The sequence below is a fragment of the Phyllostomus hastatus genome, unplaced genomic scaffold (genome assembly GCF_019186645.2).
Source record: "Phyllostomus hastatus isolate PE091 unplaced genomic scaffold, TTU_PhHast_1.1 phas_scaffold_129, whole genome shotgun sequence".
Lineage (NCBI taxonomy): Eukaryota > Metazoa > Chordata > Mammalia > Chiroptera > Phyllostomidae > Phyllostomus > Phyllostomus hastatus.
In genome coordinates, this window is record NW_025334009.1 from 5,738,180 (window position 1) to 5,751,474 (window position 13,295).

The 13,295-nt window shown below is 56.1% G+C and overlaps 1 protein-coding gene across 1 annotated transcript in view; it reads left to right on the forward strand.

Annotated features, from left to right (window-relative positions):
• The window catches only part of SMARCC1 (SWI/SNF related, matrix associated, actin dependent regulator of chromatin subfamily c member 1), a 103,051-nt gene extending 94,852 nt beyond the window's left edge, over nt 1–8,199 (forward strand). The window contains exons 27-28 of the mRNA XM_045856603.1: nt 3,533–3,709; nt 6,018–8,199. Coding sequence (XP_045712559.1) covers nt 3,533–3,709; nt 6,018–6,112 — 272 coding nt within the window. The 3' untranslated portion in view covers nt 6,113–8,199. The remainder of the gene's footprint in view (nt 1–3,532; nt 3,710–6,017) is intronic.
• The last annotated feature ends 5,096 nt before the right edge of the window (nt 8,200–13,295 follow it).

Consider the following 13,295-nt stretch of genomic DNA (forward strand, 5'->3'; position numbering starts at 1 on the left):
ACACACACATCTATTTGTTGTTCCACTTATTATGCATTCATCGGTTGCTTCTGGTATGCGCCCTGACCGGAGATTGAACCTGCAGTTCTGGTGTACCGGGACGGCGTTCCCCCCGAGCTGAGCCGCCGGGCCAGGGCCATAAACACTTCTCTCTTTGTTCGGTCACGGCCTGCGCCTGTGCGTGTGGGGCTCGTGCGGGCCAGGCTTCTCCACGTTCAGTGAGAACTACCAGAAATGCCCTCGGATGTCGTCATCCGCTTGAAAACGGTGAGGCCTGTATCGGACACCAGAAAAACCAGAAGGATACTCAGATTTCAAAAGGATAGAAGCTGCTGTACGAGAAATTGACTTGTAGTTTCCCCCCAATTCTCTTAAATCCTGTCCCGTGTCAAATTTGAGCCTTAGACGTCTGCTTTCCCGAGGAGAGGCCCTCCATCCAGGCAGGCTGGCGTGAATGGGAGAGCGGGCCTGGGCGTCAGAGCGACCTGGGTTTGCAGCTCAGCTCAGTCTTCGTTCCTGCGGCCTGGGCCAGGTGACAGACACCCCGTCACTGAGTTCCTCATCGGAAAACTGGGCCCGTCTTCCCACCGACCTGGAGGAGTCGGTGAGGTGACTGCCACTGCCTGGCAGGTGCAGGGCCAGGCTCCAGCGAGACAGCCTGCTCCTCTCCCTGTCGGCTCTCCACGTGCCCTGCCCTGGCCTGCCCGTGGCGCACCGGCACTGCGGCCGCAGCACCTCTGGGTGGCACAGGGACGCTCCCTCTTGTCCCTCCGAGCTTCCGTGAGAAGTGCCTCTCTGCACGAGGTCCACCAGCAGGACTTCCCCTCTGATCATTCCGTGTGCTGCCGCCTCTCCCGAGGAGCCGTCGTCTCTCACGCCCCGAGCACCCGTATCCCAGTGACACTGCTGCCCTGCTCTCGGCAGGAGGCTAGGAAAATGGTGTTGGTCAGAAGGCTCTGGAATCGCTAGGAGAATGGAGGGGTTTCTTTGGTGGTTGGGCTTACGGCCTTGGGAAACCCTAAAGCTGACCTCTCCCAGCTTGTTGTCGCAAAGGTATGGGGAAACAGGTGAGCAGGGCCACTGCCGCCGAGCAGGTAGCCTTAGAAACAGCACTGGGGGGCCTGCACCTGAATCGCCAGATGGCTTCTGTGTGGGGACGCGCACACTGAGCTGCCGGCGTGGATGGTTTCTGTCGGGAGCTGGGTGTGGGCTGAAGAACTAGCCCGCTCCTTTAGTGGCAGCGGGTCAGTGTCACACGGGCTGCTGGAAGAGAGATCGGGCCCCCACCCCCACCCCAGACCTCCATCCACACCGTCTCTGGGGCCAGGATACCCAGGTCAGATCTGGGTCCCTTGCTGACACACTTCCCGGTGTCGGGCAAGGCGCTCCGTCTTTGCGTCTTCCCCTTTCACAAGCTCGGTGACTTGGGGTAACAATACTTACTCTCTGGCAGTTCTAGGAACTCGGCTCTCACTCTCGAGCGGCCGTGCTTCCTCTGGGGGCTGTAGGAAGGGGTCTGTTTCTCGCCTCCTTCAGCGTCGGGTGCCTGGCAGCACTCCTTGGCTTGTGGCCACATCCCCCTCGATCCGTCTTCACGTCGCCTCTTCCTCTCTGTCTTCTCCACGTGGCTCGGACGAGAACGCTCGTCACTACTTTTAGGGGTGATCTCACCTCAAGATCCTTCCTTAACTGCAGCACGTGTACAAAGACCTGTTTCCACGTGTGGTCCTTGGGCCCTGGGTCCGCGACCAGACACTGGAAATAGATGGTGTCGGGCTTGCCGCTTCGTGTGTCTTCTGAGACAGGCCTTCCTCTGAGCAGGGACAGAAGCCTTCTCCCGCACCGCGCCGTGTGTCTTCACCGCCAGCCAGCTGCCAGGGGGGCCCGTCCCCCAGGTCTCCCAAGACTGGGCCTCGGGCATTCTTGTTTCCAGCTGTCTCGGGACTTCATGTCTGAATGCCTACCTGGGGTCTCATAGAGTTGACCTCACGTAGGTAGATTTTTACACAAGAAAAAACTGCAGAGATTCTTTCTCCTCATTCTTCAGAGAGTAGTTGCCCTTGTAGGAAAGGGCTGCAGCCCTGGTGTGTGCTTATTGAACTACCTTCCTTTGTAGCTCTTTAAAACTAAGCCCAGCAGCCTGGCTGGTATGGCTCAGTGGATTGAGCGCGGGCTGCGAACCAAAGGGTCGCTGGTTTGATTCCCAGTCAGGGCACAGGCCTGGGTTGCGGGCTGGGTCCCTAGTGGGGGCCACATAAGAGATAAGCACACATTGATGTTTCTCTCTCTCTTTCTTTCTCCCTTTCCCTCTCTCCAAATAAATAAAATCTTAAAAAAAGACAACAAAAACCTAAGCCCAGCAACCAAACCACTGAGTTCAAAGACTGATAAACATCCACCATCATAACTGGAGTGGGATTAGCAAACTGTAGCCTATAGGCCAGGCTGGCCCAGCTCCTGTTTTTGTATGGGCCAAGGCTGAGAACGTTTACTACAGGTGAAGTAGCTGAGGGAAACTCAGAAGAGGAGGAACAGTGGTGTCCCATGAAAGCTGCCTGAAAGTCGCAGTTCAGAGTTCATAAATAAAGGTGTGTGGGGCCCGGCAATCCTGTGTGTATGTAGCCTCTCTGGCGGCTTCGAGCTGCAAAGGTGAAGAAAGGCGAGCAGCTGTGACAGCGACCGCGTGGCCCGCAAAGACTGAATGTTTGCTGTCTGGCTTTTTACAGAGAAAGTCTGCTGACGCGCTCAGGGGGGCTCAGCGTGAGGCCGAGCACAGGAGGTATTTTGTGATGCCTGCGGCTAGCATCTCCTGTCGTTAATTCCAAAACAGTGGGAGGAGATGAAGGAGTGAGTGGTCTTCTGCACTCTCTCACCCCCCACCCCGCCCCTTTGGTTCTCTGGGGCTGCAGGGGCCTTCGTGGTGGGGGACAGGGAGAGGTTTTTTTGTGACCAGTACTTGGGGATTCCAGTCAGAATCCCTTTTGAGTGGTGATTGGAAGGGATTCCAATCAGAATCCCTTTTGAGTGGTGATTTCACAGTAGCGACCAGAACCCTCCTGGGTGCACCTCCCCTTAAAGCCTGTGTGTGAAGCTCAGTCTTGACTTCAGCCGTGGTGCACGGATTGTGCAGCGACTTGTGCAGCGGCTTGCTGGTAGCATCCTCCCTCCGTCCCCTGTGGTCTCTGCGTGGCATTCGGTATCCTCGGGAAGGTACTTGAGATTCACTGTTCACCCCACCTGACCCGAACGAATGCTTTCTTTCCGGATGCTGCTTTTGTGATCACATCTTACAGCTACCCGCCTCTACCAGCGTTTAGGGTAGTCATTCACTCCACAGACCTGCTGCATTATCCCTCCCCACCCCCCGGAATTTTCTTTTACGTGGGCACAGAGGTTGCTGCAGGCCCTGCTGCGTTGGCGTCTCAGGTCCTTTGGAGAGCTGGGGTTTCGTTTACACTTAACAGGCTCGGGTGGTGGTTGACCGCTTCCTTCCCAGTGCACTTACCTTAGGCCTTTAAATCTCCCTCCACAGGTCAGATGCCAGGCCCGGGCTCCATGATGCCTGGGCAGCCCCTGCCAGGCCGCATGATCCCCACCGTTACAGCCAACATCCACCCCCCTGGGAGTGGCCCTCCCCCTCCCGGTATGCCGCCGATGCCGGGAAACATCTTAGGACCCCGGGTGACCCTCACGGCACCCAACGGCATGTGTGAGTAGCGTGCTGGGGGGACAGGCGCGTTGCCCGGGGAACAGTCGCTCCGGGAAGGCTGTGGACGGGGAGGGGGGGGCTTTGTTCTCTGCGATTTGGCAGGTCCCCAGACAGTGCAGCCTGTGGCAGAGGGTTCCGGAATGTCAGTGTTTGGCTGGTGCTCTTTGGCACCCTGATGGCCGGTGCTCGGGGGGTGAGAACAGAGCACCTCCAGCCGCTGGGCTCGTGCGCCGTGGCCTCCCTGGCGTGCACTTGTGACCCCGAGCTCTGAGGGGCGGAAAGGACACTCCTCTCCACTCCTGTCTGTTTGAGCCTGTCCACTTTGAGTCTCGGTAAGCCCACTGAGCTGCTAGTGGATATTTTCTCTACAGGAGCCTTTTAGCAACACAGGGCTCCAAAGTAGCGGGTGAGAAGGAAGGAAAGAACAGGAATCAGTGGAAGGCAGGAAAAACGAAGTGGTTGCTTGTAGCCACTCTGACACGTGGGTGGGGGCTGCTTAGACCAGGGAAGGCGATTTCAACGGCTGTGTCGTGAGGGTGTGAGGGCCCAGCGGGCGCAGGGGAGAAGGCGCAGGTGCCGCTGAGCAGCCGGTCTGACGGCGTGTGCGCAGCCGGGCCGCTTCTCCCACAGAGCCCGTGCTCTGCTCCGGCCGCGGCCTCCCGACGGCTGCTTCGGAGGCTCTGCCCTGCCTTCCGTTCCTGCAGACCCCCTCAGGGAGAGCAGCCCCCAAATGCCACATCTGTGGTCCCACGTTCATTTAGAAGTTCACGGACGTGCCAAGCGCTAGCTCCCATTTACAGTAGAGAGAGCCGGGGCGCACGAGAATCCGGCCTCCCAGGGCTGCAGTGGGGAAATGAGAAATGCCCGACTGGACGGTAGCGTGGGGTTTCAACATGAGGCCACGGGGCCCTGCAGTGCCTGGAGAGCCCTGTGGCGCTCCAGGACCCTTCCCAGGGCCAGGGGGCAGGCCGCGTGGGTAGAGGCGAGGCTCGTCCTGCCCGGACCCCTAGCAGTTGGGACACGGTGGGCGCACAGGAGAAAGACAGCGGTTTGGCTGGGCGCATGTGTGGGGTCGCGGCAATAGGAGAAGGTGTGATCTGTTCAGAGTCGGTGGTTAGAGGCTGCAGCGTAGTGGGCACCCCCTCTCCTTGGCAAGGATATGCTTGCCCTGCAGCCTTCCAGGCAACACACCAGTGTGCCAGCCTGCCAGGAGAGTGGGCCGGTTTGCCGTCCCTGTCGCAGAGATGATGTCATCGCTCTCTACCACTGTCCCATCCTTTGATCACCCATGACTCGTGACCCCAGTGGGCTCTTAGTGGAGCACCTCGAGAACAGGACGGGTTGCAGGCCCCCTGTGCCCACTCCCTTCCTTCCAGAAGTGAGTGTTTCGGGGCTTCTGCGCTGCCAGCTTGCCTCTCCGGTCTCCGGTGGTGGGCAGCCTCCACGGGCGGGCGAGGGCCTCCCCTCCTAGGGCCTTCGCGGTCTCCACCGGAAGGCGGCTCAAGAGGTTGGGCTGGTGGGCTTGAAATGCTTTGCAGAGCCTTGGTGGTTTGACGGGAGCCTCCTGCGGGGAGGGGCGGGTGAACTGACTGGTAAGTAAGCAAGGCTTCACTTTAATTACTGGTTTCATGTGTTTTCATTTCTGGCAAAATGTAGAGGTTTAAAAAAAAAAAAACCAGATTAAACGATCTCTAGGGCTGCCGTGCACGTTAGAGCAGCTGAGGTTGGAAGAGAAAGGAGCCCCAGACACTCACACTAACGTTCCCTTCAGGACCTGACCCAGTTTGGGCCAAAAATCCGGGAACTGCAGGTCAGGCGCAGTGGGGCCGCCCCGGGCCGGCCGGCCTGTCGGCAGCTGCCAGGAGGGGAAGTTCCCTGGCCTTGGCCAGGACAGATAAGCCATTGTGTGCCCTGCCAGGCTAAGCCTAGTGAGAGAAAGAAGAGACACAGAACCTGCCCAGGAAAGGGCTTAGCTGAAGAGATAAAACTAGAGAGCCTTTTAACAATACACATCAAATGAAAAAGCGAGTGAGCTCTGAGAAGGTCCGGAGTGATTCGTGGAAGAGGTGGATCTGGGGGGGTGGGCGCAGATTGGGTCACGTCCCGCGCCCCGGCCACACCTGGGTTGGGGGCGGCAGCAGTAGGGGGACCTGGCACTCAGGCGGGCCTGGCCCGCACCGGCCACAGCTCAGCGACGCCTCCCCGGCTGCACTGGTGGTCTGCCATGGGGAAAACGACTTCCGGTGTCATTTTTCTTTCCCGAGCCCGTGTTTCCACAATGACAAGTGACTCTTGGATGTGTTTTCAGATCCCCCTCCGCCACAGCAGCAGCCGCCACCACCGCCGGCAGATGGAGTCCCTCCGCCTCCTGCTGCAGGCCCACCTGCCTCAGCCGCGCCCTAGCCTGGAGGACGCTGGGGACGTCCACGCCCGCCTGCCCGGCACCGCCAGCTGGGGTGGGGATGGCAAGACCTACGTTTCTTGGCTCCCTTGGGTTTCTTTCAGGGTTTTCCTTCGCGCAGCCCCAAGCATGTGTCCGTCTCTCCCCGTTCCTCCTGCCGCCCTCCCCGTGCCCTGACACCCCTCGAGTTGGGTCCTCAGCCAGCGCTCGGGGGTGCCCTGGTGACCGTGAGCCCTGGTCATTCTCAGAGTCACCTGCGTCTTCCCTGTCCTGGTGTGGGTATTCTATGTCTTTATCATTTTTGCTCTCCTGTAGTTTTTTACTCTGTCTCAGGCCCCTGTGGATGTTTTATAATCATACCCCCCCCCTTTTGGTTATTATTGCTTTAAAGGAGAGCATCCGAAGTTAATAGGAACCAAAAAATGGTGGTGGGTAGAGGGGACAGCCAGTGGGGACGAACCTTAAGGCATTATAAGTGACCTTATTTCTGCTTATCTGAGCTAAGAATGGTGCTGAGGGTGACGTTTCGTGAGGCTTTTGCCACACACAGGTGCGCCCAAATCCGTGGCGATGGGGAAGGGGCCTCCGCTGGTGGTTCTCCCTGGCGAGGCCTGCACGGCCCCGCCCTGCCTGGCGGAACGCGCTCGTCAGCACCGGGCGGGGAGGGCATCGGCACAGACGCCTCCCCGGGCCCACGGGTTCCGGTTCTCTATGCAGGCGGCTTGTCGGACCAGGGCGGGCGTTGCTGTCCGTCTGCAGGCAGCACGAGCTCTGAGGGCTGCCGTTCAGAGCGGCGTTCCTCCGTCCCGGGACGGGCCAGGGAGGTCGTGGGGGCCGAGGCCAGGGGCCATCAGTGAGTCTAGCCCACTGGTCACTGCTTGTATGTGTTCTTTTTATCCTTCCTCTTTAAAAAAAAATTAAAAAGAAAAAAAGTAAGTAGATAGTGCTGAACATTTTAGCTCACGGAACTTGGTCGGGACGGCGGGGTGCAGGTCCCCTCACTACCTCTTGCAGCAGCCAGGGCAGGTGGAATTCAGCGAAGCGGTACTTCCGGCCCGGCCTGAGATCTCACACCCCGACTGTCACGAGGCCGCTGCGGGGCTGCTGGTCGCGCGGAGGAGCTCGCTCGGCAGTCGGAGCCTGGTGCCTCGAGGGCCGGGGCTCCTGGGCTGCGAGCGAGGAGCGCTACTCCCGAGGAAGAGCCACAGCAATGCCTTAACTTGAGCCCATTTCTAGCCCTGCTGACAAGTGACCTGAGAGCTCCCGGTTCCCTCCCCTGGTCCCCTCCGCCTCCCCGCTGGCCTTCCGTGGGTGTGGAAGGGGCCATCGTGGCAGCGCTGAGCCCGGAGCACCCGGCCTCGCCGCTTCACGGCCTCCAGCGGCAGTTTCGTGGAGAAGGAATGCCAAGTGAAACATCTTCGGGGTCTCTTTTCTATGTATTTTATAAAGCTTTACGTATGAGAGGGTCTAGGTCGGTGTTTGTAAAACACCTTAGAACTTTTTTCCTCAATGTCAGAAAGCAAAAAAAAACAATAATAATAATAAAACCACAATTAAGATTTGCCTTTCAAACCCTCAGGTGTTGCCTCTGCCCAGGTGGCCCCGGTCACCCTCACAGCACTGGAGCCAAGGAGACCTTGTCCCTTTGCGCTTGCGTTTGGGGCTCCGGGAGGGGAGACGAGCTTGCCCCTCCCGGAGCTTGCTTCCAGCGCGATGGCTTCCAGACAGACCCCGGTGCCCCTGACAGTGGCCAGGGTTGTTCCTGTTTCCTGCTGGTTTTTCCAAAAGGAAACTCATTCCAAATACTTACCTTTTCCACTGGGGTCTTAGAAGGGAAATGAAATTCTGGTTCATACTGTGGTCCCTCGCAACCTCAGGTTTTTAATGCGATCACTTTCAAATTTAAAAGATCCAGGTGGAAACATTTTTACTGTGCTGGTAATAATCCTGCAGAATACCTGACTTGTTAGCCCCGTTACGTTTCAGTGGAAGTGGTGGCTTTCTCTTTTCATGTCTTTGATCTGGTTTCATTCCTGTAAAACAGCCACTCGATTTTGTGCGGGGGAATAATACGTGGTTTTTGTACAAATGTGTTTCTCGCTGTGTTGTTATTTCGGAAAAATGAAGGGAGGGAGTTTGGGGAGGTTGGAGGAAACTGATCCGGGAGGCCTAACATTCCTGTGTTTCAGCGAGTAAACGGAATGTCATTTCTGGATTCTCGTCCATGCTCTGCGTTCCTCGGCCTGTGTCTTCACGTGTGCTGTGAAGAGCCTGAATGTTCAGCCCCATCTGGTCTAGTTACAGTTCGGTGACTTGGGGCTTCCTGGCTGACCCACCGCCTTCGTGCTGCCTAAGGAACGTACATACGGTTGACTGTCCCTCACCCACTGTTCATTCCCATGGCCACGGTGAGAAGAGATGTGGAGGTTCTTCAGAGAGGGTGGCCAGTGCCCGCCACACCTGCCGGAGAGGCCTGATTTTGCTTGGTGACCTCGAGAATGTCCGTCGGGGTGCAGCTCAGCCAGCCCCCAGTTGGGAGCCGGCCTTCGCGTACTCTTAAGGGTGGCCTTCGAGTACCCACCGCTGCAGACCCTGTCCAGGAAACAGAGAGAAGCCGTGGTCTTCAGGGTGCTCGTGCACCAGTGCGGCAGAAGGAGCTGGTCGGTGTCGGCCCGGCGGAGAGCACGCGGCTCCACACAGCAGTGGGCTGGCTGGGCCTTGCCCTCTGACCTGGCCCGCCTCGTCCTCCAGGGAAGAGTGCTAGAGCCGGTGGGGCCCCTGGGGGCCCTGCGCTTCCTGAGAGGGGTCAGAGAGGTTGGTTCTTGATCCACCGAAAGACCAGCTTATAAACTTCAGTGTGAATTGTTTCTAGCGCCTAACAGGACCTGAGTGATCAATTAGCTTTCCACCTGGATTCCTCAGGCCCTCGCTGTGCGACTAGGAACAGCAGTTTTCCGTGCTCAGTGCGCATCAGGGTCGCCCGCAGGACTGCGGGCCCCGCCCTCAGCTGGTTCAGTGGGTCTGGGTGAGTTCTAAGGTTCTGCATTTTTAACCGGCTTCCAGGGGACCACCTTCCTCTAGACCTGGTGGTTGAGAGAGTTGTGTGGTGGGGCGGGTTTCCTGCAGTTCCCGACAGCTCGTCCTGCGAGCCCATCAACCCCGTAGACGCTGGACGGCCTGTTGTGTTTAGGGCACTGGAATCTGTGTGCAGCCGAGTCATAGTTACAAGGTCGGCAAAGCCCCTGCCGTCCAGGCCCCTTAATTCTTGTAGGGTGGGGGGTACCAGGCCATTTCATAAGTAGTTAACAAACACTATTATTTCAGACCGTACCAAGCGTTCATAAAGAAAGACTGCAGTCGAGAGTTTTCTGGGGGACAGTGTGTGCGGTCTGAACTGGGGGTTTCTGCCCTGCTGGGTGTGGTAACCCCGAGGGCTGACCTTCCTTCCCGGAAACCCTCCGTGGGAGTCCTCAGATTTGAGCACTTCATCTGGACATGCAGTGCCAGCTCCCAAGCAGATTTCTTGCCGCAAACCTCTCGGCCTGTGACTTTTATTATGAAGCCCCTGCTTTCTGAGTGCCAAGAGCATAGCTGTTGTTCACTTGTTCCTGCTGGAGGGGAACTTCTTCCCAGCAATAAAATAGGGCGGAAGCACCCTGATCCCCGGTCATGGATTCTCTCCGTCTGGGGAAGTCGTCTTTCCAAACTGGGTGGGAAGGCCCATCCTTGAAGGAAGTGCCGCCTGTTCAAGCCCAGGACCCTCAGTGCTGGCTCTCGGAAACATCCCCAGAACACTCCCCTGGGGCCCACCTCTGCTCTTGTCGTTAGGAAGCACCTTGGATCCTGAACTCCTCCAAACAGCTGAGACAAACCTGTCATACCCAAAGGGAAAGTGGGAGTGTCCCGTGAATGAGCCTACACCGCGGCTCCGAAACCAGTTACAGCCGTCTCCTCCCGGGCCTGCCCAGCACCGTTCGGGGGAAGCAAGCCCTGTCCTCCTGCCCCTGGCCCACCTTGCAGAACCGGAGCCGTCTTTACTCCCTGCTGCCCCCAGAGGCCTTTCCAGGCCCTTCCACACCCATGGAGGGCAGCCACTTACCACCCCCTGCCCTTAGGGCACAGCTTTCTCAGGCCTCAGCAGAGTAGCCGGGCCTTAATACAGTACAGTGACTGCCACCTTCAGAAAACGGAGACCAGAAAGAAAGTCCCTCCCACTCTGGTTCTTGGGCTCCACCCCCCGAAGTGCCGTCGCTGCCAGGTAGGCCAGGAAGCGTCAGGCAGCGGCAAGGCTCTTGGGTGGTGATAGGCCCAGCGCACAGGATTCCTGATTTCTATGGCCGCTTTGGCCCTGACCGTGGATCTCCCATGGCTATCCAAATTGTGTCCTTTTTTTATCTGTTTCAACATTCTGCAGTCGCCGCAGGATTCCGGAGAAACGGGTCACGTGCTGAGGCAGCAGGGTTCTCAGCAGGCGAGCCTGGCTGCTCCATATCTGAAGCTCTCTGTGTTGGCTTCTGTGTGGCCTCCTCCCGTGTGGTCTCCGCCCAGCTGAGCTGACGCTGGGGGCGTGACAAGCAGGGCCTTTGTGCCCTGGCCAGGGAACTCTCGGTTAGAGTGTGGTTCCGGCACACCAAGGTGGTCGGATCGATCCCCAGTCAGGGTGCTTACAAGAAACAATGAATGCCTAAATAAGTGGAACAACCAATTGATGTTTCTATTTCATCTCTCCAAAATCATCTTTTAAAAAAAAAAATCAAGGGCCTTTGCAGTCTTGCAGCAGACCGCTGCCCAGACAAGATGACCATCCCCAGGTGCGACATCCTTTCTAGGAATAGAGCACTTAAATGCATTGAGAATTCAGAGTTCCCTGCAGCAAGGAGGTGACAGCCAGCACAAAGAACTCGGGACCCTGACCCTCGGCTCGCCCTTCCTGTCAATGGTGTACGAAGGCCCAAATCCAAGCAGCCCATCAACCAAAACAGTCACAGAGCCAGCTGCCCTGGCTCTCAGATGGGCGTCTCCACCTGGCACAGGCCAAGAGAGGCCATTCACGTGTCTGTTCTGACTCATCTAGAATATCAGTCTGGGCTTGGTACTATGTTGTACCCTGTTAAAGATCATGGCATTAATTCTTGAACACCCAGGTAGAAATGGTGGGTTGGAGGGAGACGCAAGACTTGAATTCTGCTAAGTAAGGTTCCTACCTTTGCATCCTTATTCCTCTTCTGAAATTAAAACACAAGAATGAAAAGCCTCCATGTTGAAGTGAAAAGGCTTGAAATCAAGATAACTTGCCCTGGCTGGTGTGGCTCAGTGGATTGAGTGCAGGCCTGCAAACCAAAGGGTCGCCAGTTCAATTCCCAGTTGGGGCACGGGCCTGGGTTGTGGACCAGGTCCCCAGATGGGGGCGCACAAGAGGCAACACCACACACTGGTGTTTCTCTCCCTCTCTTTCTCCCTCCCCCTCTAACAAATGAATAAAATCTTTTTAAAAAAGAAATCAAGATAATTGGTCGTGGGCCTAACACATTAGCATGATCTCAGTGTGAGTTTGCAAGTGTGTAAAGTGAACAGGAAGGTGTTCATAGCGTAGTTGTGAGGAACGGCAGAGCCTTGCTCAGGTAGCTGGGTTAGAGCATCGTCCTGATACATTAAGGTTGCAGGTTCAGTCTCCAGGACAAATGAGAATCAACCAATGAATGCATCAATTAGTAGAACAACCAGTAGATGTTACTCATCATTTAAAAAATTTTTTTTAAAGAATTAGATCATCAGGAAAATGAATTCATAGAGATGTTAGTGGCTCCTACTGAGGACCTAAAGCCAGGTGCCACCCTGCTTCCTGTGCAGACTGCAATGTGTCCCCAGCCGTGGCATCTGGAGCACACCCGCCCTGGGTGGCGACCCCTTGTGAAACCGTGGGGAAGCTGGCTGTACCCATGGCCGTAGGCCTTGTGCTGGCCTTGTGCTGGCCTTGGTATTGGAGGCAGGTTGCCAAGCCCATTAAGGACCTCAGAGGCCCACGTGAAGGGACATGATAAGCCTTAGAGGTCAATTTCCTTTTCTCTTGCTTTCCAGTTCCTATATCTTACTTCCTCTTCTTTTGCCTATCCTACTCGCCCTTACTTCCAGAAAATAAAAATTACATTTCATTGGATACCGTATGGTTACCACTTACATGCATGAGGTTCAGGTCCCTGGCTCTCCTAAGGTCACACACATGATGCTGAAGCCCGCGGTTCCCATCCCTACCTGCATGAGCTCATGTGCATCTTGTGGGGATGTCGCCCAGCCAGGTGTGCTGTGCTCGGTCCTGAAGCTGCTGGTGAAATCTGCTGGGGAGGATCCGGATGAAACTGAAGTCTCAGAATGAGAAAGTTGTAATAGAACTTGACTCCAGGGAAAGGAAGAAGGTTCAGGAAGGAGACATTTTTCATATTTTATGCCATATGCGTGCTTATTCAAAAAGTGAATTTAAAATATTTAACAAAATTGTTAAAATGAGAAGCGAGTAGGTAAGAATTTTAAGAAAGGGGTGGGAGAAGGGCCCCCATCCAGACTGGTGAAAAACGGTAAGAGTGAGTGCTGTGCCCCATGTCAAAGGGCCCATAGAGGAGGTGGCCTTCCCACACAGGCTGGCCCCAGCGAGGAGGAGGAGGTGGGTAGGCATCTTCACCAAGATCCTCGTCTCTGACCACCACCACCCCCCAGGGATCCATCAGATAACAGATAAGCTACCGACAAGGGAAACAGAGATGGGGCTGGAAGGTGCCTCTGGCCAATAGGCAAGTGCATCCCTGCCTTCTGCTCAGAGGAGAGATATCTGTATTTCAACCTGGCTTTTATTGTCCCCAGAGGCAACATGAACCCAGAGAAAGACAAATATGATACGATTTCACTTATATGTGGAATCTAATGAACAAACAAAATAGACTGATGGCTGTTAGAGGGGAGGGGGTTGGGAGGCTGGGTGGAAAAGGTGAAGGGGTTAAGAAGACCCACACACAGATGACAGTAGGGTGATTACCAGAAGGAAGAGGAGTGGGGAGAGGGGGAAAGGATATAAAGGGTGATGGAAGAGACGGCTTTGGATGGTGAACACACGATACAGTGTACCAACGGTGTGTTGCAGAACTGTATGCTTGAAACTTATCTGTCACCCCAATAAATTCAATAAGACTTCAA